General features: G+C 39.6%; 1 protein-coding gene across 2 annotated transcripts in view; it reads left to right on the top strand.

Moving 5' to 3' along the window:
• The window catches only part of atrx (ATRX chromatin remodeler), a 48078-nt gene that overhangs the window by 18830 nt on the left and 5214 nt on the right, over nucleotides 1-24034 (top strand). For both annotated transcript variants that reach the window (XM_067456897.1, XM_067456896.1), the window contains exons 17-33: nucleotides 740-849; nucleotides 988-1134; nucleotides 2401-2578; nucleotides 2776-2913; nucleotides 3299-3474; nucleotides 3610-3727; nucleotides 6400-6530; nucleotides 8017-8111; nucleotides 8200-8339; nucleotides 9707-9860; nucleotides 11157-11257; nucleotides 12984-13092; nucleotides 13189-13366; nucleotides 13723-13914; nucleotides 21121-21270; nucleotides 23367-23477; nucleotides 23716-23811. In XM_067456897.1, the coding sequence (XP_067312998.1) occupies nucleotides 740-849; nucleotides 988-1134; nucleotides 2401-2578; nucleotides 2776-2913; nucleotides 3299-3474; nucleotides 3610-3727; nucleotides 6400-6530; nucleotides 8017-8111; nucleotides 8200-8339; nucleotides 9707-9860; nucleotides 11157-11257; nucleotides 12984-13092; nucleotides 13189-13366; nucleotides 13723-13914; nucleotides 21121-21270; nucleotides 23367-23477; nucleotides 23716-23811 (2324 nt within the window). The remainder of the gene's footprint in view (nucleotides 1-739; nucleotides 850-987; nucleotides 1135-2400; nucleotides 2579-2775; nucleotides 2914-3298; nucleotides 3475-3609; nucleotides 3728-6399; nucleotides 6531-8016; nucleotides 8112-8199; nucleotides 8340-9706; nucleotides 9861-11156; nucleotides 11258-12983; nucleotides 13093-13188; nucleotides 13367-13722; nucleotides 13915-21120; nucleotides 21271-23366; nucleotides 23478-23715; nucleotides 23812-24034) is intronic.

The raw sequence follows: 24034 nt of genomic DNA, 5'->3' as shown, positions 1-24034 counted from the left end.
AGTACACCAAACAAGTTTAAAGTCCTAGGTCCTTTGAGAAAGTTTCTCATTTAAAAATGACAGCAAAGTACAAATGTGCACTAATAAAAAAATAACTACACAAAAGTAAAGAAATAACAACAAATATTTCAGTGCATCTTGGACTATCTTCAATACTTTTTAAGACTATCACTGAAAAAAAAAAAAACATTTTAAGCTTAATGCTATAGAAAATGCGTTTTGTGTTTTCTGCTTATTTTCATAAAAATGTTGCTTCAGATAGTGGTATGAAGCTATTCAAAACATCATTCAATGCAAAATGCTATAATTGTAATTATTAATTGATTAATCGTATTAATAAACAATTTCATGAGAATAATCAACAATTTATGTCATAATCATGCAGCTCAAGTGTTTAGTTTAATGGCCATTGCAACTTAAATGTGCCGAGGCTTTCGATTCGCTTCGTTATTTTAGCTGTACAAAAACATCTATTATTTTGCTTGATATCACAAAACTTATCATATTATTTTAGCATGTTATCGTAATCATAACTGCACCGGTTTGTAAGCTTTAGCTCCAAATGAATGGAAAGTCCCTGCACAATCACAAAAAATTGACTTCTTCCGCATAGCTAACTGGTGCAAGATTTTTATTTTTTTTAATTAGTTTTAGTCCATCATAGTGTCCTTTTTTTAAGTGGAGGACACATGGAAAAACACAGACACCAAGTGATGTTTTGTGTTTGTTCTGTTTGCAGGTGTGCAGTTCGTGTGGGACTGCTGCTGTGAGTCGGTGAAAAAGGTAGAAAAATCTGGTGGCTCCGGCTGTATTCTGGCCCACTGCATGGGTCTGGGCAAAACCCTCCAGGTAATTGTGTTATTATGTATTTATTTGGAACCATCTCGTTATAATACCATGTTATGTACAGCTGTAAATGATATTAGTTGTTTGATTATGCTGTGAGGGTACTGCGAGTGACTCTGCCGCACTCTTTGTGTCCTGCAGGTGGTGACGTTTCTCCACACTGTGCTGCTATGTGAGAAGCTGAACTTCAGCACAGCTCTGGTGGTGTGTCCACTCAACACTGTGCTCAACTGGCTCAATGAGTTTGAGAAGTGGCAAGAAGGCCTGAAGGACGAGGAGAGTTTAGAGGTAGAGATTTGGTATTGTATCATGTAGACAATTTTTTGTTACCGTTATTTTTTAATCGCACGGGTCCATTTGAAACGCCACACAAAGTGTGTTAAAGTATAGCATTAGAAGTACTGTATAAGGAATGTTACAAATAATGCAAATTTAGACTGAAATGGCCATATTGTATGTAATATGGGGACTTAAATGAAGTAAAAAAATGTTAAATTAGGTGTTTTTGCTGCTAGTCCTTTAAGATATGTATATGTGAATCAACTGTTGTGATTGGCAGACCTCAGCATGCTATAATTCAACGGGGGATCGTGAACATGAATAAATTTAATTATAACTCAAATGAACATATTCTAAGGTACATTATGTAACCCCTGTAGCAGCCCAAACTGCATATGTTCTATGGATGAACATTGTTTTAGTTGTGCTTTAGCTCTGTGTGACTTCTCATAACTAAAAAATAATATTGTCATACTCATAAAACATTCATTACTAGGCTAAATAGATACAAGTTTAGATGGAAAGGATCTCAAGATCTCACCCTGAAGAAATGAGCCGTCACAAAAGATAATGCTTTACAATCAACTCTATCAGAGAGCTACATATGACAGTTGATCAAATTATCTGTTCAATAAAACACCTTACTCGCCTGTTGAGTAATAAACACCATCAACTTTGTGTTACAATTAAAACATTTCAAATCCCTCAGTTCTTACCATCTTGAAAAGCCAAGATGATGTTGATTCTTGTTTTATTACAGGCTCAGTCATATTCTCTTTTTGCCAGCAGACTCTCTCTTTGCCGTTTGTTTAAAAGAGGTGATTGCCTGGAGGTTGTAGATTTAGCGGCTCCATGTTAACCTTTCTCACTCATTGTGACAACTAACCTCAGCCACTCTCAAACCATACACGTAAAAGTAGACAGAGCAGCTTTTCTCTATTTATGGATGTAACGAGTGACGCATGTACGCAATTCCTTGCGAAACCATCCCGTCGGGTCTAAAATATAAATATAGGGGGAAAAATGTACCATAGTGAATCGGACACAACCACAATTTGGAAGAAGGATTGATGTATTGATTCAATATTTACATTTTGTTAATTTGAACAAAAAAAGTTACAAAGTGTACCTTTAGCAAATTCAAGTGTTAATACATTTTCTGCCCCTCGTCCAAGGTAAAATCCTTAATCACTATTTCAGAGATCACTTACAACTTACCTTTTCAGTTTTGACTTTTAATCTCACCATATGTCTGTCTTTTCCTCTGTGATTTAGGTGACAGAGCTGGCCACAGTGAAGAGACCTCAGGATAGAGCGTACGCTTTACAGCGATGGCAGGAAGACGGCGGCGTCATGATCATAGGCTACGAGATGTACCGCAACCTCACGCAAGGACGAAACATCAAGAGCAAGAAGCTGAAAGAAACCTTTCAGAAAACTCTAGTTGATCCAGGTGAACTTACTGCATTAGTAAAGACAATGCATGTGATATTATGATAAACCTGGAAATGTCAGCTGGTAAAAATGTTCAAATCGGGATTTGCAGTCCTGGAAAAAACATTGAAGTGAATAAAATGGGCATGTTGTAAAATGTTTAGTTTACTAGACATTCTTTTTTATGAAGGAGTTTTGTAATTTTTTGATGCATAGGTCCAGATTTTGTCATCTGCGATGAGGGTCACATCCTAAAGAACGAAGCATCTGCCGTCTCTAAAGCTATGAACTCCATCAGGACTCGTCGGCGGGTGGTGCTGACAGGAACTCCACTGCAGAACAACCTTATCGAGTGTAAGTCACTCTTACTGTAAGTGCTGATGGTGTGACGGTACACACAAATGATGGTTTGGTACATACCCTTGATTTGAAGTCACAGTTCAGCAAGGGGTACAGCAAGGGGTTAAAAAAACAACCAAAAAAATGTAACTTCTTTGATTAAACACCGGTTTACATAATAAATATAATAAAGCATGTCTCATGAAGGACAACTCGGATCATGCACTTTTCCCACAGAAGCTCACTCTGTCTTTTATTATGTTTTAAATATTATATAAATGCTAACGTTCCATATGAGGTGGAATGCATGTTGTTCTGAATTTGGAAAGAGGTCTATAAGCACTTCAATTATAATAGAAATTATATCTGGGAATGACAAAGTGTCCCTTTCTGCCCTCAGATCATTGTATGGTAAACTTCATTAAGGAGAACCTGCTGGGATCAGTGAAAGAGTTTAGAAACCGTTTCATCAACCCCATCCAGAACGGCCAGTGTGCCGACTCAACGCTCGTTGATGTCCGTGTCATGAAGAAACGAGCACACATCCTCTACGAGATGCTGGCTGGATGTGTCCAAGTAAGCCAAATCACCGCAGCCAATGAGGGCTGTAATATTGTTCTTTTATTTATCTTAAGTCACAATACCTGAAATATTCAGTGCTTGTTTATGATGCACAGACTTTTAAAAATCGTTGTTGTTGTTGTCCCACAGAGGAGAGATTACACTGCCCTTACAAAATTCCTGCCACCAAAACATGAGTATGTGTTATCGGTCCGGTTAACACCTATTCAGTGCAAGCTTTATCGATATTATCTGGAACACTTTACAGGTACGTCTCTACATCATTTTGTTTATCGCACATTTGCTCTGTTGTTATAAGGAACTTATCAAAACGTTCCCTATTTATTATCATAATAAATGTCTCATCAACGCAAATATTCATAGATCAACGTTTATATGATATCATTCATATATATATATATATAAAACATATTTTCCCACATCTGAAATGACGTTACTACTGATGTGACAGACCACATGAACAGGGGAAAAAACCATGTCTCGGCAAAACAAAATCCATCTTAAACTTGCAGAATATTCAGTTTTACTAAAAAAAATGTACATTACTAAATTTAAATGTGTTTCATGTTGAGTTGTAATCAAGTCAAATGTGTGACAAACCTCATAAAGTCTATCAGCTTAAATCCTGAAGTCTCCTGAGGGGAAACCAGCTTTTACCAGTCGGCTCTTTTTACAATGAAGTGGTTTCGTGGTGTTATATCTCCGGCCGCGATTGTTCTGAAGCAGCTCTGCAGCTGGGACAGAAAGAATGGCAGCTGGCACCAGGCCGTGAGGCTATCTGAACAAATTCCCACGTCCTTATCTAATGAAGAGCTTGGAGAATTTTCCAGCCGGAGGCTCATTAGGCTGGCTTTCCTCTGATCCGCTGCTATGCTTCTGTTGTGACTGTGGGTGCAGACCCCCAGAGACCACCAACCAGACACTGTCTTTCCCTCAATGCTTGTGCTTTTGTCCCGGTGGCCTGCTTTACCCAAACCCTGATCCAATTTCATGCTGCATTTAGGTGAACTCGCATTCAGCGTTTTAAACGCACTACAGTGTTAACTACACTACAGTGTGTAACATTGTCGGCTAAAATACGGTCTTCTAGCCCAGGGGTTTTCAAACTGGGGTCCAGGGACCCCCAGGGGTCCTCCAGAAGGTTATAAGGGGTCCCCAGAAAATTTCAGAGAATAAAAAGACTGAATAATGGATAAAGTCTACTCTAACTGTTTCATTTCTAAACGTTTCTCTCATTTCTTGCCATATACATACTTTCCAGAATTGTATACGTTTGCTTTGCATTTTTCTAGTGAGTTTTCTCACTATAGTCCCCTTTATCTCGCTCACTGGGGTTGTAAGGCAAGAATGTAAACTGCTTACATACATTTATTGTGAAAGTTGCTTATACAACATTTTTTATTTGAAAATGTTCTTCAAGTTTATACATCCAACATTAAGTATAGCCAGTTTAAGTTAGAAAACAATATGTTGTATTTATAAATGTCACACTTACTATAGTTATCTAACAGTTCAAATATTTTTTTCTTGGATAAAAATAGATGGATTTTAGGAAGGGGGTCCCTCATAAAGGTTCATCATATTTAGGGGTCCTTGGCATCATAAAGTTTGAAAACCCCTGTTCTAGCCCAGATTTGACAGCAATGACTGTACTCTTCCTAGTTTGCCAAAATGAGATGGGAAAAATAACTGCTAGATTATTAATTACATCATTTGATCTGCTTAAAAACACAGTCAATCTAGGCTTTGAGTACACAACATGTCTATGGATGCTGTATCAGTCATTATATAGCGTAAATTGTTTTTGGACCCCATTCAAAATACATCTAAATAATTGAAATATAAAGCTTATATGATTACTAAATTTTTTGGGCCCTGTAAAGTATAAAACTTTGTATAAACCTGTAAATACAGTTTTAATGGTTTAATGAACAAATAATAATTAAAAAGCGTGACTAGGCAATTTAACTTTCTTTAAAGTCTGAACTCTCTTTTTTTCTCTTTATCTTTATCTCTCTTTTTTCTGTTGTTTCTTTTCTTTCTTTATTGAAATTCTGCGTTGTCAGTTTTAACTTCTGGAGTTATGATTTCAACCCACCAAAGTGGATAGTAGGAGTGACTGCGTTACACGCCACAAATGAAATGTACCGGCATTTGGTGGGTGTATTACTTGTTAGAAGTACACTATACTTTGCAGAGTGAATGAATGCTTTGCTAGATTTTAGTTTAATTAACTCAACCGAACGCATCCTATATGAGAATAATCACATATGTATACACAGACAAAATATTACAACTGCACAAAATTACATGAACTTAACCGTGCTTCTCAGAATGTAACTCCTTGGATGTACTCTTCATCTAACAACACTGAAAAACCGGCAGCTAAAGCACAAATAATTTACAAATTGTCTGTCATGCTGACAAATACTACTGCTGTCCGGATGATGTCCTAATGCGAACCGACCAGACCTCAAACTACTGCACAAAATGCCGCTATGACCAATCAGAATAATGAAAAGTTTTCATAAACGATCATCACTGGTACTCCTACCCATCCTTAGTAGACGCGCTTCAGGCTCTGTGCGATGTACAGTATGCTAATGTGTGTTTTTGAACATAGCAGTCATTTGTTTGGTAAATCCGCTTGGTGAATTGCAGAAAGGACACACAGTGGTTTTAAGATGTTTATAGCAAAGCCTTTCTTCCAAAGAATTTTTTTGGCTTTGTTTTTCTAAGTATCAGTGTGAAAACAGGCAGCGTGAGCCTCTCACAGTCCTAAGAGCTTGTTTACCTGCTCATGTTAATCCTCTGGGCTAATCTGAATGCAGGATTTAGGGCACAGCGGTGCTCCGTGCTCTGGCACGCTGGGCTAGAGGCTGTGCCAGCGGCGGGCACTAAACGTCTCTCTCTGAACAGGTGTCGGTTCTGCCTTGGAGAGTGGAAGAGGTCGTGCGGGAACCAAACTCTTCCAGGATTTCCAGATGCTCAGCAGAATTTGGACCCATCCGTGGTGCCTCCAGCTGGACTATATCAGTAAAGAAAACAAGGTGAGGGAATAAAGACAAGCGGACTGCAGACTTCTCTGGAAACACAATCTGAGGGAATTTAGGAACTTTCCCTAAAGTCATCGCTTTCTGTGCACATGCAGGACTAGGGAGCCACATGATGTTTTTTAGGCCACATTTACATTACATGGTTCAAGTGACCCAATTACGATTTATTTTCCCTTCTGTGTGGCACAGATCAGATGTGACCCACGAACATGTAAGCAAGAAAAAAAAGCATGTTTACAGGACTCATTCACATGAAAAAATCTGTAATTAATCAGATATGTGCATTTTCATCTTCCATGCAAATGGACAGTTAGGATATTCCCAATAAATGAGAGTTGTATGTCACTGAAAAAGCGACAGTGGCAAAAAAACGTGTTCTCAGCCACCAACCGTGATCACATGACTTCAATGCCCAGGGTGCAACAAGGGCTCTCCTGTTTGTTTGTTTTTTTCCTCCACCAATGTTTCGCTGACCATTTAAAGTTGGTATGGAAAGCAAAAGTTTTTATCATTTCTTCTTCATCCATTGCCAATCGCAACATTCTTACTTTCTTTCAGCATAAGCTTTTCTGGGTCAGTTTGTTTTTCCATGTATATAGTGTAAATGCAGACATCGGATATGAGTCCCTTTTAAAAATAAGATGGTCTTCAAAAAATCTAATATAGTCAACATATTGGAATTGGGCATCAAGACCTGCAGTGTAAATGCAGCCTTAGTTGCCAAAGAAGCACTTTTGTACATGCTCAGCTTCACAATATCTCAAAAGCCATTGAAAACTAGACAATCCATTCGTTTTACAGCATTTAAAGGGATAGTTACACCTAAAAATGCAAATTCTGTCATCATTTACTCATGTCATTCCATAAGACTTTGGTCTTCGAAACATGAAGATGATATTATTTACACAATATAAGATTTTTTTTTAATAAAACGTGTAATCAAAACTTAGAAGATCCAAAAAGGTCATAACGGTGTTGAAAATTTAATCCATATGAGCGATTTAATCCAAGTCTTACGAAGAGACACAATTGCTTTATATGATGAACAGATTTAATCAAGCTTTTATTTACATAAAGAAGGATCGACACAGTTATGCACAGGAAGCAAAAACCAGTTATGTTTGTTGTAGTTCAAGACACACATCAATGTTTACAATGTGATTTGCACTATGTATGTGTGTTAAATTATATCCGTTCATTATTTAGAGTGGTCATATCTCTTCACAAGGTTTATTTTACAACGCCTTTGACCTTTTTGGATCTTCTAAGTTTTAGTTACCTAGACTTTCAGTGGAGGGACATAAATCTCTTGAGGTTCATTAATATGCATTTCGGAACACTAACAAAAGTCTTATGGGTTGGAGCGACGTTATGGTGAGTAAATGACGAAAGAAGTTGTGTTATTTGTTAACTATCCCTTTAACTCTGCTGATTACAGTAGCAGCGGCTTTACTGCTGTTTTTTCCCTCCATACCAACAGGGATACTTCGACGAGGACAGTATGGAGGAGTTTATAGCATCAGAGACAGAGGAGTCCTCCATGAGTTTGACCTCTGAAGATGAGAAGCCCAAAAGGTTTGAGAAAAGCCCTTTCTCTTCCTTAGCAATTGTCCTGTTTCCTACCTCTATTAGGACTGATCTTGTTACCTAAACTCCCATACAGGAAGAAGAAGCGAGGCAAAGGAAAAGACAAGGGCTCAGACAAGTCTGACAGTGATGACCTGGAAGTGATTAAGGAGTGGAACACCAGCTCTCGTGGTGGAAACCCTGAGGGGAGGAACAGAGCAGAGCCTGTGGAGGAGGGTATGACTGAGCTACTGACACAATCACATCCTCAGATAGGAGTATTACTAATAGCGGCTGCCTGACTTTATTACTGACTGATACTAATGACCCAGAAGATACACTCACCTAAAAGATTATTAGGAACGCCATACTAGTACTGTGTTTGACCCCTTTCGCCTTCAGATCTGCCTTAATTCTACGTGGCATTGATTCAACAAGGTGCTGAAAGCATTCTTTAGAAATGTTGGCCCATATTGATAGGATAGCATCTTGCAGTTGATGGAGATTTGTGGGATGCACATCCAGGGCACGAAGCTCCCGTTCCACCACATCCCAAAGATGCTCTATTTGTTTGAGTTTTGGTGACTGTGGGGGCCATTTTCGTACAGTGAACTCATTGTCATGTTCAAGAAACCAATTTGAAATGATTCAAGCTTTGTGACATGGTGCATTATCCTGCTGGAAGTAGCCATCAGAGGATGGGTACATGGTGGTCATAAAGGGATGGACATGGTCAGAAACAATGCTCAGGTAGGCCGTGGCATTTAAACGATGCCTAATTGGCACTAAGGGGCCTAAAGTGTGCCAAGAAAACATCCCCCACACTGTTACACCACCACCACCAGCCTGCACAGTGGTAACAAAGCATGAGTGGTACCCGGTGGGGTCTTCTGCTGTTGTAGCCCATTCGCCTCAAGGTTGTGCGTGTTGTGGCTTCACAAATGCTTTGCTGCATTCCTCGGTTGTAAGGAGTGGTTATTTCAGTCAAAGTTTCTCTTCTATCAGCTTGAATCAGTCGGCCCATGCTCCTCTGACCTCTAGCATCAACAAGGCATTTTCGCCCACAGGACTGCCAAATACTGGATGTTTTTCCCTTTTTACATGATTCTTTGAAACCCTAGAAATGGTTGTATGTGAAAATCCCAGTAACTGAGCAGATTGTGAAATGCTCAGACCGGCCCGTCTGGCTCCAACAACCATGCCACGCTCAAAACTGCTTAAATCACCTTTTTTTCCCATTCTGACATTCAGTTTGGAGTTCAGTAGACTGTCTTGACCAGGACCACACCCATAAATGCATTGAAGCAACTGCCATGTGATTGGTTGATTAGATAATTGCACTAATGAGAAATTAAACAGAAAAGGTGTTTCTAATAATCCTTTAGGTAAGTGTATGTGTATTCAGTTAGTTTGATAAGTTCACACATGCAATTCCACAAATTAAATTAACACTTATTTATAATTTAGTTTGGGCGGGAAGTAGTTTTTCATTAATATGTTGATTAATACGTTAAGTTTTTTTTTTTTGTGCTGAAAACATGCACCTAAGATCTCTGCCGTGCATGTCTTCTGCAAATGTAGTCATAACAGTGTGTTCTCCACAGTTCGGGCCCCGTCAAACTCTGGTCCTGGCAGCCCGTCACCGGACTGGTACAAAGAGTTTGTGTCCGAGTCGGATTCGGAGGTGCTGGAACATTCTGGGAAAATTTTGCTTCTTTTTGAGATCCTCCGCATGGCTGAAGATGTGGAAGATAAAGTGTGAGTTAAGTTTTGTCATATAGCATTAGTCATTAGTCTCGTGTAGCCAGACCATCAGACTGACGGCAGGAGGTCCGGAATCTAGCGCAGCTTTCATTGGTCAAGGACCGCCCAAGAGGATGCAAGTTAATTTTTTTTCCACGTCATGTTTATGTCGCTGCAATAAAAGAACGCCGTACATTTATAAATTAATAATTCAAGAACTTTTTGCAAGTTTACTACAACAGTGGAGCCACAAACTTCACATTCTTTTGAAAAGCATTTAGTCGAAACCTGGTTAGCGCTCATTGTCACAGTTAAACACAGCGGCGTTCTTCTTCCACGAGGGGCTTTGGCGACAGCATTTGTTTCTAGCCAGGCTGTTAAAGAACTCAACACACTCGTCTCGCTGACATCCTGTAGAATTCATCAGATGACAACTTTTCAGATAAGTGTGCTAAATGCATCAGACGTTCAGCCAACGGTTCGTGGTCTGAGCCTGAGACTATTAGTAGCATCAGCTCAGAACTCATTGGGTCTCATTCACTAATAATTGCGTGGATTCTTTCGTATTTGTACACACAGGAGAACTTCTCACAAAAAAAAAATCTGCAAATGAATTTGTTCTTAGTGTCGTTTTAATGTTAGTGAATTTGGAGTATTCTAAATGAGCGGCCGCAAGCACAAGGTTGGTTATTTGCATTAAACACACCCAAACCATCACCATATATGGGCTTTGCACACACGCTTTCCTTACAGCCTTTCCTTACAGTCACTCTCGTTAAACTTGCCGCTGTTCGCAGACACTCTCTCGCCCGGATCCTCAAGCAGTGCCAAGTGTGCCATTCTCACCAGTCCTCACAATAAACACCCTTTTATAAAGACCCAGATTACAGACTCTCATTGGCCAGCTGTACATACGGGTATATCTGCGTTATTCAGAGAAACCTTGCTACGCAGCTTTTCCTACTCTTAACTGTATATAATAGAAAGTATTTAAAATTAAGATAGAATTTTATTATTTTAAAATTTGACTATAATTTTAGATATGGATTATATAATACAATTAATTCAATATACTTCAATGTAATTTTAGTCATTTTCGGATGAAATATAACTTCTTAACATGATTATAAAGCCATTCAGAGTCCTTTTTTGTGTACGTGTGGTTTCAGCTGTTCCTATAATTTTTTTTGTAAATTGTTCTTAAAATCGTTCCTATGTACATTTTGTCATATGCATGCTTAGTGAATGAGACCCATTATCTTCAGTGTCATCTGATCATTTATGTAATGGTCACATGTCTTGTGTGCTCAGGTTGGTGTTCAGCCAGTCTCTCATTTCTCTGGACCTCATTGAGGATTTTCTGGAGTTGGCAGGCAGAGCCAAAGAGGAAGGCAAACCTTCGCCGTACAAAGGTGAGACATGCTGGTGTTTAGGTAATTTTTGCACTTTTAATAATGTTTTACCTCAGCTTTGAGCACTGCTTCTCTACCACTCAAAATCAACATGCTTTTCATTCTTAATATATTATCATATATTAGACCCTGAACCACAAAACCAATCTTAAAGGTCAATTAAAAAAAATATATATCTGTTGTATATTTATGGCCAATCCTGCCATTTAAATGATATTTTCTGTAAATTTAACATTGATTTTAGCAAATAAAAAACAAACTGAGCACTGATCCAGTGAGTGCAAACGGTGGTTACATGCGAAAGCTCATCTTTTGCGCACACATCTGACACAGATCTGGGTTAAGTGTCTGCAGAAATGCGCAAATATGCGCATGTAAAAAGAAAGGAATAAGGTCAAGTTCCTAATTAAACCCTTGCAGCTGTTTTTACTTTCAATTTAAAAATGATTAGGCCTTTTTTTATCTCATGAAAGTCGGATAAAAAGGCTTTCCATTGATGTATGGTTTGTTAGGATAGGACAATATTTGGCCGAGATACAACTATTTGAAAATCTGGAATCTGAGGGTGCAAAATAATCTAAATTTTGAGAATTTCCTTTACAGTTGCCTAAATGAAGTCCTTAGCAATGCGTATTACTACTAATAATACATTTGATATATTTACGGTAGGACATTTTTAAAATATCTTCATGGAACATGATCTTTACTTAATGTCCTAAAGATCAATAATTTTGACCCATACAATGTTTTGTTGGCTATTGCCACAAATAAACCCTTGAGACTTATGACCGGTTTTGTGGCCCAGAATCACAAATTGTAAATTGTATTCATCATCACTCTAAAATCTTACCATGTGAACTTGAAATGGTCAATGAGTTAGTCCATGTACAATTTAAAAAAATATTTCAAAATGTAAAGTGTGTCTGCCTCTTAAACCTACTTTCCCTTTTGGCTGATGTCACATGCATGGGCTGTTACTCTTTTTTTTTTAACCATTTGAGAAATATCCCTTTAAGCATCATGCCAGTATTTCATAGATTTGAAATATCTCTGGACTTTGAGTCTTGCCAGTGGGTTTATAATTTAAACTTCTAATATTATTTATATTCTTTTTGACTTCATATGGTTTGTACAGTGGCCCATGTGTTTATTATGAGTGTTCTTTTGTATGTTTATGGCCAATCCTGCCGTTTTATTTGGATTATATTTGCTGTAAATTTAACATTGATTTTAGCAAATAAAAAACAAACTGAGCACTGATTTAGTGAGTGCAAACTGTGGTTACACGCGAAAGCTCATCTTTTTTTTGCGCACACATCTGACACAGATCTGGGTTAAGTGTCTGCAGAAACGCGCAAATATGCGCATGTAAATATAAAGCCTCTGGAATAAGGTCATGGTCCTAATTAAACCCTTGCAGCTGTTTTTACTTTCATTTTAAAAATGATTAGGCCTTTTTTATTTTGCAAAAAAATGTTTGCTTTAGGCTCTGCAATTTGTAATGAAAAGATCACAGAGGAATAATTGGAAACATGTTGAAATGTTAGTTATGAACACGAGTGTGGTAGGCCACAATATTAGATGCTGAACACACGTTCTCTAGGCTTTGCCACCTATGTGGGGTGCATATTTTCCCCAGAGCTGTTCATATACAGCAGGGCCATGACGGCTGCAGAAAACCTTTGCTAGAAATGGTTTTTGACTGGCTATGCTGTTGTTCTTCAAGGTGAGGGCAAGTGGTTCAGAAACATTGACTACTACCGTTTGGATGGCTCCACGAACGCCCTGACCAGGAAGAAATGGGCAGAGGAGTTCAATGACACCAGTAATGTTCGGTAAAAACACTTTTCACTTTGGAGTAGCAAACAGTGGGAACCGTTCCTCGCTTTTCCACTTGTGTCAAGCACTTGTGTTCTTGTTCTTCTCCACAGGGGTCGATTGTTCCTCATCTCAACCAGAGCTGGTTCTCTCGGGATCAACTTGGTAGCTGCAAACAGGGTCATAATTTTTGATGCCTCATGGAACCCATCCTACGACATTCAGAGTATTTTCAGAGTCTATCGCTTCGGTCAAGTGAAGACCGTGTTTGTCTACAGGTTTTTGGCTCAGGTGAGAAAGTTATTTCTTATATTTGCTGAATTTATTTGTTGAGTTTCTACATTTCCATGTAGAAAATCACACATTTGTTTGCAGACAGGGCTTACCGAGTAGAGAGAGAGTTGAGACTCGACACCTGTTGGATAATAACACGTTTCTAAGCTAGTAATACTTTTATATGCACTTGCTTTCTGATTCTGCAACAAGCTCTGCTAATATTTTCATCCAAGAGAGCGTACAACATTCAGGGATTTCTTTATCTGGAAAGCAGGACTGCATCTATAATGGATCAAAATGTTGCTTAATTGGATCAATTACTAGGTCAGAGATCAGATCTGAAATGTTTTTTGGCTTGTTTCTTGCTAAAGGGAACCATGGAGGATAAGATCTATGACCGGCAGGTCACCAAACAGTCGCTGTCCTTCAGAGTTGTTGACCAACAGCAGATTGAACGTCACTTTACGATGAATGAACTGACGGAGCTCTACACATTTGAGCCCGACATGCTGGACGATCCCTCTGAGAAGAAGAGCAAGCGCGCCACACCCATGCTGCCCAAGGTAAAAAAAAAAAAAAACACTTATCTTTCTCCAACAGAAAACATATTGGTGTTTTGTCTCAATTTGTCAAGTCAAATGTTTTTGTATAGTGCTTTTCTCAATATTGTTTGAAAGCAGGTTAATAGAAAATCATGATGTTAATGTTTATATCTTAATATCTTCATGCCTTATACTTGCTTTTAGATTAGAGCTGGCTGATAATATAGCTTACATGTTATGTCAAAACAAGCAGATAAGAGATATGCTATATGGCTTTACATGAGTGAATGTGGATTGAATTGGATTTGAGATCCAACTTTATATATAGAGCTTGGGCGATAATATAGTTTACAGTGTGTGACACTCAAGCAATTTATATCTGTCCTTTACAGTTGTTGTAACCCTAGTGAGGTCTTGGGTGAAATGTTCCAAAATGTTTTTAATGTCAGTCTGTGCTATATACATCTTAGCCAGTAAACGTAAAGTGTGACCATTGTCTTTTTATGCTGTTTTAAGTCATGTGTCATTTAGACACAAAATGAAAATGATACAGCCCATGTCAATCTAGACTTGTGGCTGGACAGAGGACTATATATACTGTAGGACTGCCTGCTCTGAGCAAACTTGGTAGTATGACTATAATGTGAAAGAAATGGTAGAAATCGATATATTTTCATTGCATATCATATACAAGCAAGTGTCAGGTTTTTATCTGGACATCTTTCACACACCCCTCTGTCTTTCAATTTCTGTTCTCATATTAAGTCGTCTTTAGTCTGTAGTCTCTGTCTTGAGCGTGAAGCACAACGTGATAAGACTAGGGACGAAAAAAAACTTTCTACGATCCACACAATCTGAATCATGTGTGTACTCAGCTGAAGTTAAATGCTCCTGGCCTGTGTTTTGATCTGTTTTGTTTCCTTTTGATGTTCACAAGGGATAAGACACTGTTATTTACTCATGTGCCTGGCTTCCAAACCGTTCAGGGATGAGGATTGGATGAAAAGAGCTCTGCTCGTCTTAATAGTTTTGTCTCCTTTGCGCACCTGTGCTTAGAAACGACTAAGAGATAATCACAGAAGAGAACCCCTGAAGATTTTACAAGACTACATTGGCCTTCGATTGTGCATCTAATCATTCACAACAGCACGCAGCTGCGCACAGCTACCCCTGTGACCTTTGTTTACCAAAGAGCTTTATATTGCAGAACCGGTGATACTGGCATCCTCTAATTGGAGGAAAAGGCATCTAGTACACATTCACCAAATGTTTCCAAAGCAATTAGCAGCGTTCCACAGAAGGGTTATGTTGGCTAAACAGCCCCTTTTTCTCTCTGTTGAAGTCTCACTGTTCTATCACGAGCTGCTATCTTTAGAGTTGGTGTTTTAGAAGTTTGCTGTTCTTTATCAAGCTTTTAATCGGAGATGGAGCCCAACCTTTGCACTCGGCAGATGACCACATTTGGCCATATGTGCACCAGAATGTAGCAAGTCAGCTGTTATGGATGGAATCTGCTGCCTGCAATTGTCTGAAGATGAGTCAGTCATCCCTCAAAGCCTGCAGTCATATCTCCATTTCTCACAATGCCCTCGCCAAGTTTATAAAACACAGGAAATATTTCTAAACTTGGCAGACATCTACCCATCGCCCTTTTCCTTACCTTATGTATGTGTCTGTCAATGCCTTGATCCTTTTTAATGAGCCAAAAGAATATGACACTTGCTCCTTTTTGTAACCACAAATCCCATGTTCTGTGGACTGAGAACTTGGAGGTATGGAACTATTAATTAATATAATTAAAATAGCTAGGCTATAATTCTACATTCTGAATTAAACAATTCAAATCTTGCAGCGGCGTCATCATTTTGACCATCTTCAATTTATTGTTCAACAAAAACATATTTGCATGCAAACCTGTTACTGCATAAATTCCCCTCTCCTTACACTCAGTGGGAAGACAAGTAAATTCATTCTATTTTCCCAAATTTTAAATGCATTGTAGGGTTTACTGCATTTCAGCTCAACCATCCAACCCCATTTGTTTATTTAATGGTTTTAAAAAGTATTCAAATGGGTTGGAACAAAACCTCTTGAAACATAAACCTATTAACCACATGTAATGTTTAGCTTGCTTGAGGTGGCCAAGACATTTACTTGCCCACTACTAATACGATTTTGTTTGTTTGTGTAAATGTTACATATTGAAACCTGATATTTAAGTTAACATCTCCTTAAAAGCCTCCAGGTTATAGAGTAAAAGCAATTCCCTCTGTAATAGTACACTATAAACTTACTCTGATCTAGTGATAGCAATGTTCCCACCAGTTCCTCCTTCTCCCCCCAAGTTATTGCCTTGTTACTTTCCCTAGTGTTTCTGGGAAGACTCCCCCACCCCCCCTCCATCTAAAGCACACATCCTGCTTCTGAACCTGTGTGCCATTTCAGCTCACCCAAACATCATGCCATCATGAAGGCCATCTGTTACGCTGATTCACTATTTAGTCTCTGAAGTTTTCAAAGGAACGCTGTAAACCTCCCCCGACCTGATGAACAGTCATTATTCCAAACCCCTTTTAGGATGTTCTTGTGCTTTTCAGAGAAACTAATTGGAGACAAAGGAAGCTAGCGGACTTCCACTCTAATGACAAAGAAGAGTGCTATGGCCCAGACACAAGAGCCACCCAGCTTGGGGTCTGGCCCTGCCTCGGGCGTTTCGGGGGCCCTTTATAGAGCTGAGACCCTTGGGCAGACTTGAGTGACACGGTCGGGTCGGTGTGTACACTTCCTGACAGTGGTCCATCGGTGGGAAAGTGGTAATTTGCTTTCACTCAGGCTCCCCCGCCGACTGGGTCTCGTTGAGCAAAGGAACATACTTTAGTCTGGATAATTAGGTGCAGAAACCAGTCTTAATAAGTCCCCCAGATGTTCCTTAAATGAGTGGTTGCCTTCAACCCCTCATTTTTAGATATTTGCCCCGACTTGGATGAAAGACCCGAAGGTGTGAACTGCAGTGCCTCATATAAGTTCTCACCTAAAGTCCTCCATTTGGTAAATAGTAGAAAAGATTGTACAGAATGATAGTTGAGGCGGCCTGATGGACACCTGACATCCGGTTCTGTGCCAAACATCAAGAGCTCTGCAGACTCAGACTGTTTATATCAGGGCACTGAGGTTATGTGTATAATTTGTGTGCAGCTGTAGAGTACGTTTTGCCTGGCTAAGGTTAGGTATTACAAATATCTCAATCCTTCACATTCCTTGAGTCTCTTGCCCCGGACCCCTTGGTTTCTCTGGTTTGTGCACCTGCATGTCAAACGTAGTGTCTTGCGAAATCTGAGGCAAGCATTAGGCTCTTCATTTTTAACTGCCAGATAAGATTTTTGTTCACAGGGATGCCCATTTTCAGGTCAAGAAGGTCAAGTTGCACGTTTTTTCTTTTTTAAATCGGAACATGACATCTATAGTTTAACAAAAAAACTACAATTCTTGCACACTTTTCCCAGGCACCTGCTTCTTTTTATGGCTATAGTCTGTCACACTTCCATTTTCACACCCTGTCTTCTAAAGAGCGTACAGCAGAAGTTTATAGCTGTGGTAATGAGTGAATTCAAATGGAGTTTGTGAATATGGATTGCATTTAATATAAGGTGGCGTGATCAAAACCCTTGAGAGGCAATTGGGCTGAAATAGCTGTAAATGTGCTGAAAATTATTCTCCAGGAAGCCAAATGGCAGGAAAAAAGACCTTGTGTCTTTGAACCTGATTGCGTTTTTTCACACCAGCAGCGTTCATCTGGGACCGTGTCTTAAGTAAATTGGCTTTGTTTGCCAAGTCGTAAATGTATGTAGTTGAGCAGAGCTCTTCAAGTTTATTTGAATGTTCTGTTTCACCAGCAGTGATTTGAGAGCTTTTTTAGCTTTCTATTTTAGGAAAAATACTTACTGCTGTCAGCCTTTAATTGATAGCTGCTAAAGCCAATTTTAAAAATGTCATGCAGAAAGCAAACAAGCTGTCAAATAAGGCATTAAGAGTGCCACTGTTCAGGCAAAACTTAAGATGATTTTGCCAGAAAGGTCTTTGCATAACAGTCTTGAAAGATTATGAGTTGAACTGGCCAACGTACGATTGAAACGGCGCACAATTAGACATATGATGCAAGTTGCACAACAATAGGTAAATTTTTTTGAGCAATTTAGTTATGAACAATTCTGTAAAGTGCCAAGAAACACCAGTTCTGTCAGTAATGTCGATTTGCGCCGCTTTGGGAATGTTCCTGGGAATGTCTGTGATTAGTGCACCTTCTAACTTGTTGCTCATTGTATCGTTCACAGCATTTCCTTTTCAATCTAGTGAGAGAATTACAGTGGGAAAACGCACATTAATAGTTCAAAAGGAACTTGTAATGTCAGTTTACTCAAACTTTATTGTTATTGTGATGGGGAGTCTACAAAAAAAAATACAAAACCACAGAAATCATTTCCTTGTGAGTCTGTGAAGTAAAAGAGAGCTGTGTTCAGACACGGGCAGATAGGCTACTCCTCACCTGGGGCTGTATTTATCCTTGCAGCAGTCTGGCTTAAGCACCTACATGCTTTGATCAAAAGCAAAAAGCTTCCTCCCCCCGTTTCACTTCCTGTGGGATCCCAACTCCCAATTTCCCTGAGAAAAAAAAAAAAAAAACCTGGAGTCTGCTGATTCCCCTCCATACTCCCTCCCAACCTATTCCACATCCATGCATGGAGTAAAACGATATCCTTTTCCTAAGCCGTCATTATGCATGGGGTTAGCTCACATTATGACAATGCAGGAGTTCTTGTTACCGTCATTAGTGCCTTTGGTCGAGATGCACATGTAGGGCAGGTTACGGAGACGGACGAGACCACCCGCGGAGCTCCAGCCTGGAGATTAATCAGGAATCCCAGAATTCCCTGCTCCCCTGGACGGCTTCACTGTCATTCGACCCTGCGGCTCTGTGACCCATTTACCCGGCTCGAAATTGGACAATGTTCAGATAAGCTCAGACCCAGGTTGGCCCTCTCATGACGGCGAGTGTTTGAAATGTGCTCAAACAACAGCTTCATCATCGAATTGTCTTTCGCTCCAGAGACACTTTCGCTCTGCACACTTTTTCATCAAGAGGTCATCTTTTCCATGGAGTCTTTTTCACGGTCGTGATGTAGAAGGGGCTCCTCACATGGCAGCATCTAGCCATGTTTTAATTTAGCCACTTAGCCAGAAATTACCATCACTCATCCAGTCAGGTTTGTGGAGGGTATAGGCCTGTCCTGGCGTGATTGTGCTTGCTTTCGCCACATGTTTTTATTTTTCATCCATCGAAAACCATTTACTGAAAAGCCTTGATGGGGACCGATCTGTAGCTGCGCTCTCCATTACACTCTGCTGTAATGCAGAAAGCATGGCTCTGTTATTGGTACCTGTCTTACTGCTGTTATCTTTCTTTCTTGAAATAAATCTTGATCTGGTTATTCATGATATACTCTTTGGAGGATGATTAAGGTTCTCACACTTCATTCCTTAGATTCGATTCCTTAGACCTTTTCTGTAGCAATTTACTAATCAGTCCTAAATGTGGAAACATGAGGCATTTTCTCTTTGAACATTAGTCACGATTATGATTAATTTTGTTTTATTTTGTTTGTTGTTGCTGCTCAATCGGGTGATGATGTAACTAGTTTTATATTCATAGGGTTGGGATCCAGCCACACACTGGAGATGTTTCCAGATCTTGAGGACCTTTTTAATGTAAAGTGCAGGCGAGACAAAGAAAAGCAAACAATAGCTGTAGAGTAATTTTAAACCATGTTTGTAAGAGGCCTGGATATGAATTGTGCGCCGCTCAGGTATTGTTTGCAATAACAGTGTAGTCATGGATACCAGAGTTGCATGGAAGCGTCTGAAGTTATTTTAAATGTCCTCTTTTGAACACTTGGCTAGAGAGGCTGTTTCTTTTTTTATTTTTTAGCTTTGTACTGCTATTTATTTATATAAAAGAGTGTATAATGAAAGCATAATGTAACTTTCAGAACTCAGAACTTGTCCAAAAGTAGACGCACGCTGAACCTTTGTAACTTTTTGTCATCAAGTAAATTAATATGTTCGGACATCAAGTAAATTTACTATTAGGTGATCAGAATTAGGTCGTCCAATCGCAGTGAGGTAGTGACAATAAAATGGAAGTAGTGACAGCTTTTCTTTCATATTGTGACATACAATGTAGGGCGGAACATGGTTCTGTGTTTGATTGTTGATTGGATGGACAAAAGTGGAGGCAGATACTGATGAACTTGCGGAGTTAAACAAGTAAAAAATAAACGGATGAATCGTTCACAATAATATCTATAACATGCATTTAAAAAATAGATGGGGTACATTTTTATTTCATGCATTTTTATTGTAATATTGTTAGTTTTTTGGCTTGGTAGGCAACAGAAATGTTTGTTGATATTTGATCAATAATCGAAGTGGTAAACTATTACCGTATTTTCCGGACTATAAGTCGTTCCGGAGTATTAGTCGCATCAGTCAAAAAATGTGTCATGAAGAGGAAAAAAACATATATAAGTCGCATTAGGGCAGAGCGGGAGCCACGCGCTCATGCGTGCAACCGCTCACTGTGCATAACTGAGCAGAAGAAAGAAAGTTTGAAGTGAGTGAGAAACTTGTGAGGGACTGGCGAAAAGCAAAGGGTTACTTTAACTGTAATAAAGAAAACAAAGAAAGCTAATCGCGGACTGAAAGCAAGATGGCCAGCGCTGGAAGAACGAGTCCACAGACGCTTGAACTCTCTGCCGGGAGAGGCTGAGCCGCGCGAGACTACGCTGTGTGAATCCTTCTCGGCTGCATATTTTACTACATGCAAGTTTGTGTTTTGCAGAATAAGATTTTCTTTATGGGGGCATTTTGTTTGTCTTCAGTCTTTCTAAGTTGTTGTCTTTAAGTTAATATTTCAGTTAAGTTTTTTTTTTTTTTTTCTGTTTTCAGTTATTTTTTTCATGCAGGGGTAGGCTACAGGAGCAGCATAGAGCGCCCTCTCGCGGCTATATGTTTATTTTTGTCAGTCAGTATGAATTAAATTTGATATATATGTCGCACCTTACTATAAGTCGCAGGACCAGCCAAACTGTGAAAAAAAGTGTGACTTATGGTCCGGAAAATACGGTGTGTGTGTGTGTATTGATGTTGACCTATCTCTGTCCCCTGTCCCAGGATCCTATCCTTGCAGAACTGCTTCACAGTTTCAAAGATCAGATCGTCGGCTACCATGAGCATGACTCTTTACTGGACCACAAGGAGGAAGAGGCGCTGAGCGAGGAAGATCGCAAGGCAGCCTGGGCTGAATATGAGGCTGAGAAGAAGGTGTGTACCCACACAAAAATGTTTACCGTTATATAAATGTAATGATACAAATATTATCTAATACCTGCATATCAGTCGGCAAATATGTTAGATTTTAGGCATGTGACACGTGTTCTATGAACAATTATGTTCTGTCCATTACTGTTAGCTGTTTGAAAAATCTTGGTGAGGTAATATTTCTCTAGTTATGGACTCCATCTCAAATAATGTTTTGGAGTGATATCGTCATAAGAAAAGAACAAAAAAAGTCACATTTAAGTTATGAACATTACCATGAGAGAGGTCTAACTATACATATGTGCATAAAAGTCCTCAAAATCTATTCCTCTTTGTAAAAATAGAGCTATTTTTAGAGCTACATAAAAACATTGAGAGCTACTCGCAAGTGTGTTCGAGCAGTAACACACTACCTGGATCCATTAAAGCACAGCTTTTCTCAAGTGTATATTAGTTCAGTGGGTCAATCATAATCATAATCCTTACATAAACACAGTGAAACCTGCTTGTCTGATGACTGAGAGCCTGTGTCCTTTTATATTCAAACAATCTAAGTCATTGTCTTCAGATTAGAGGCTCTTCGACCTCAGCTCATTTTTTGGGAGAGAAATGACTTGATGCAATGTGGGACACTTACTCTACAGTTTAATTATATCACTATCACAAGTGCCTTCTCTTCATTCAGTATAACGGTAATGATTCCTTTTCCTGTCAGAACAACATCTAGTCTGATTCCCCACAGTCAACTAAACGCTCTTGTAATGGTATTGAACTGCTTCAAACTGGAACTGGGGGGAAAAAAGCTTTATTTTTATTTTTACTTCTGCTGAAAAAAAGTGAGATGCCATGTAATCGCAAATGTTGTAAGTCTACAAGCATTTATGACGGATGTACAGTTAAAGCACGGACTGAATCTGCTCCTTTCCCCAAGTACTTAAGCAGTAAAAAATGACCAAAATACACATCCCAAGTAATGCAATAAAAAGACCACATGGAAACCGCATACATGGAAAATATCACTGTAATTTTAGTGCCCAACACAGGAGCTGTATTTGCAGGCAGGAGTTCTACCTGCTGGCTTTCAGTTGTCATACTGAGCACTGAGACAGTGCAGACATGAGTTTTGATTTGTTTGTGTAATTCATACCATATTGACACAAATTCTGCACTACATGTGATCTGCCTCCTAAATTTCATGTTATTTTTTGGCAAGATGTTTTAAATATTATGCTTAAATCAGAGTAATTTCATCAGTGAATCACTTGGCCAGGGCTATTATGTGCAACGAAAAGAATTCACCTGCTTTTGATCATCTCGCTAAAGTCATTTGTGTATTTTGAGAGTTTTGTCTAATTTGGTTGCTGAAAATCATTAACAATGTCAGACCCATTAAGGTGGATTTTAAGCAGTCACTTGCGGTGATTAGAGACCCCTATCGAGTTCTGCTCAGGGTTTAGTTGAAAACAGCCATACAGTGAGCGTCACATTTTGAAAGCAGATTAAAAGAGCGTCCGTTTAGATTGTCCCACGGCTGCGGTCTGTGGCGCAGCTGTGATCCTCGCCGCCGAACACCTGCTTGTGCCAGGTCTGAACACCGGACACTCAGCTGTGGAGTGTGTTTACGAGCTGCGTGCACCAAAGACCCAATTAGAGGGCGGGATTGGCCGCATCTGCCTCGGTAGTTCATTTACACACAAACACAGCCATCCTGCTGACCTCCGCGAGGGGAACGTTCTGTTTAGAGCCATAAGACAAACACAGCTTGGGCAGGACCCTAACAGAGGTTCACATGGGTGCACATCAGGATTTTTTGGATACTTCAGTGATTTGTTGGCTATGAATAATAGTTCGTCGTGCGTCTTTTGCCAGATCGAAGACAAATGATGTCAAAGTCGCAAATCGAGTGGAAAACGGTCCGAAAGCGATGCTTTGGTTACCCTACAGCAGGCGCTAGTGTGATGGAAGACTTGACTCATCTGTCAGGCCGAACCGGATTTGAAGATTATTTATAATTGGGATTTTTCTGTGTGACCTCATCTCGTTAAATTAAGTTTGTCTGGTTCTGTTTGACTGATGGACCCGCTCTTCTGTTGTTTCAGGGTCTGTCCATGCGTTTCAACCAGCCGGCCTATTCTCAAATGGGAGCATCAAACTCCTACTTCCCCTTCAATGTGGCTGCCCTGGCCTCCATGAGCAACCAACAGTTGGAGGTAAGTAATGAGCTCCACATGCACATTTCACATTCCTTCAGCCGGCAGCTAATTGTGACATGCATCCTCAGGCAGCGACATTTGGCATTGCGCTCTGCCAGCTGCTATTTATGTATGCTAGTTATCTATGTGAAAATATCAAATTCAAAAGTTGTTTTTTTCCTGGGTTTATTTTAATCTCGTCTAGTATGTTCTTTGTTTGTTCTCACACTTGATTTTTTTTTTCTTTACGCTCAAGGATTTGATTAACCAGGGCAGACAGAAAGTGTTGGAGGCCACTAGCGCTCTGAAGTCGGTGCCTAGGGAGCCACTGGAGGACATCATCGGGCAGGTGGTGAGTGACAGGAGGAGGGCGATGCCCTGCATTGAGGCGGTTAATCAGGAAGGCTGCACATAAAGGCTCTGATATACTCACGGCAAATCTGTTTTCATTCCTCACTGAGGGGCAAAAAGAAGTTTGAAAAACCTCAGCAGAGGTATTCCGTTAGCGAACATCCCATTGCAGTCCATGCTGCGGAGAGCAGCGTTTAGATGTAAATATCAAAAGTTTGACGCCT

Source organism: Pseudorasbora parva, chromosome 11 (genome assembly GCF_024679245.1).
Source record: "Pseudorasbora parva isolate DD20220531a chromosome 11, ASM2467924v1, whole genome shotgun sequence".
In the NCBI taxonomy this organism is placed as follows: Eukaryota; Metazoa; Chordata; class Actinopteri; order Cypriniformes; family Gobionidae; genus Pseudorasbora; species Pseudorasbora parva.
The sequence above is the reverse complement of the archived record's forward strand: the minus strand, read 5'-3'. Positions and strand labels throughout refer to the sequence as shown.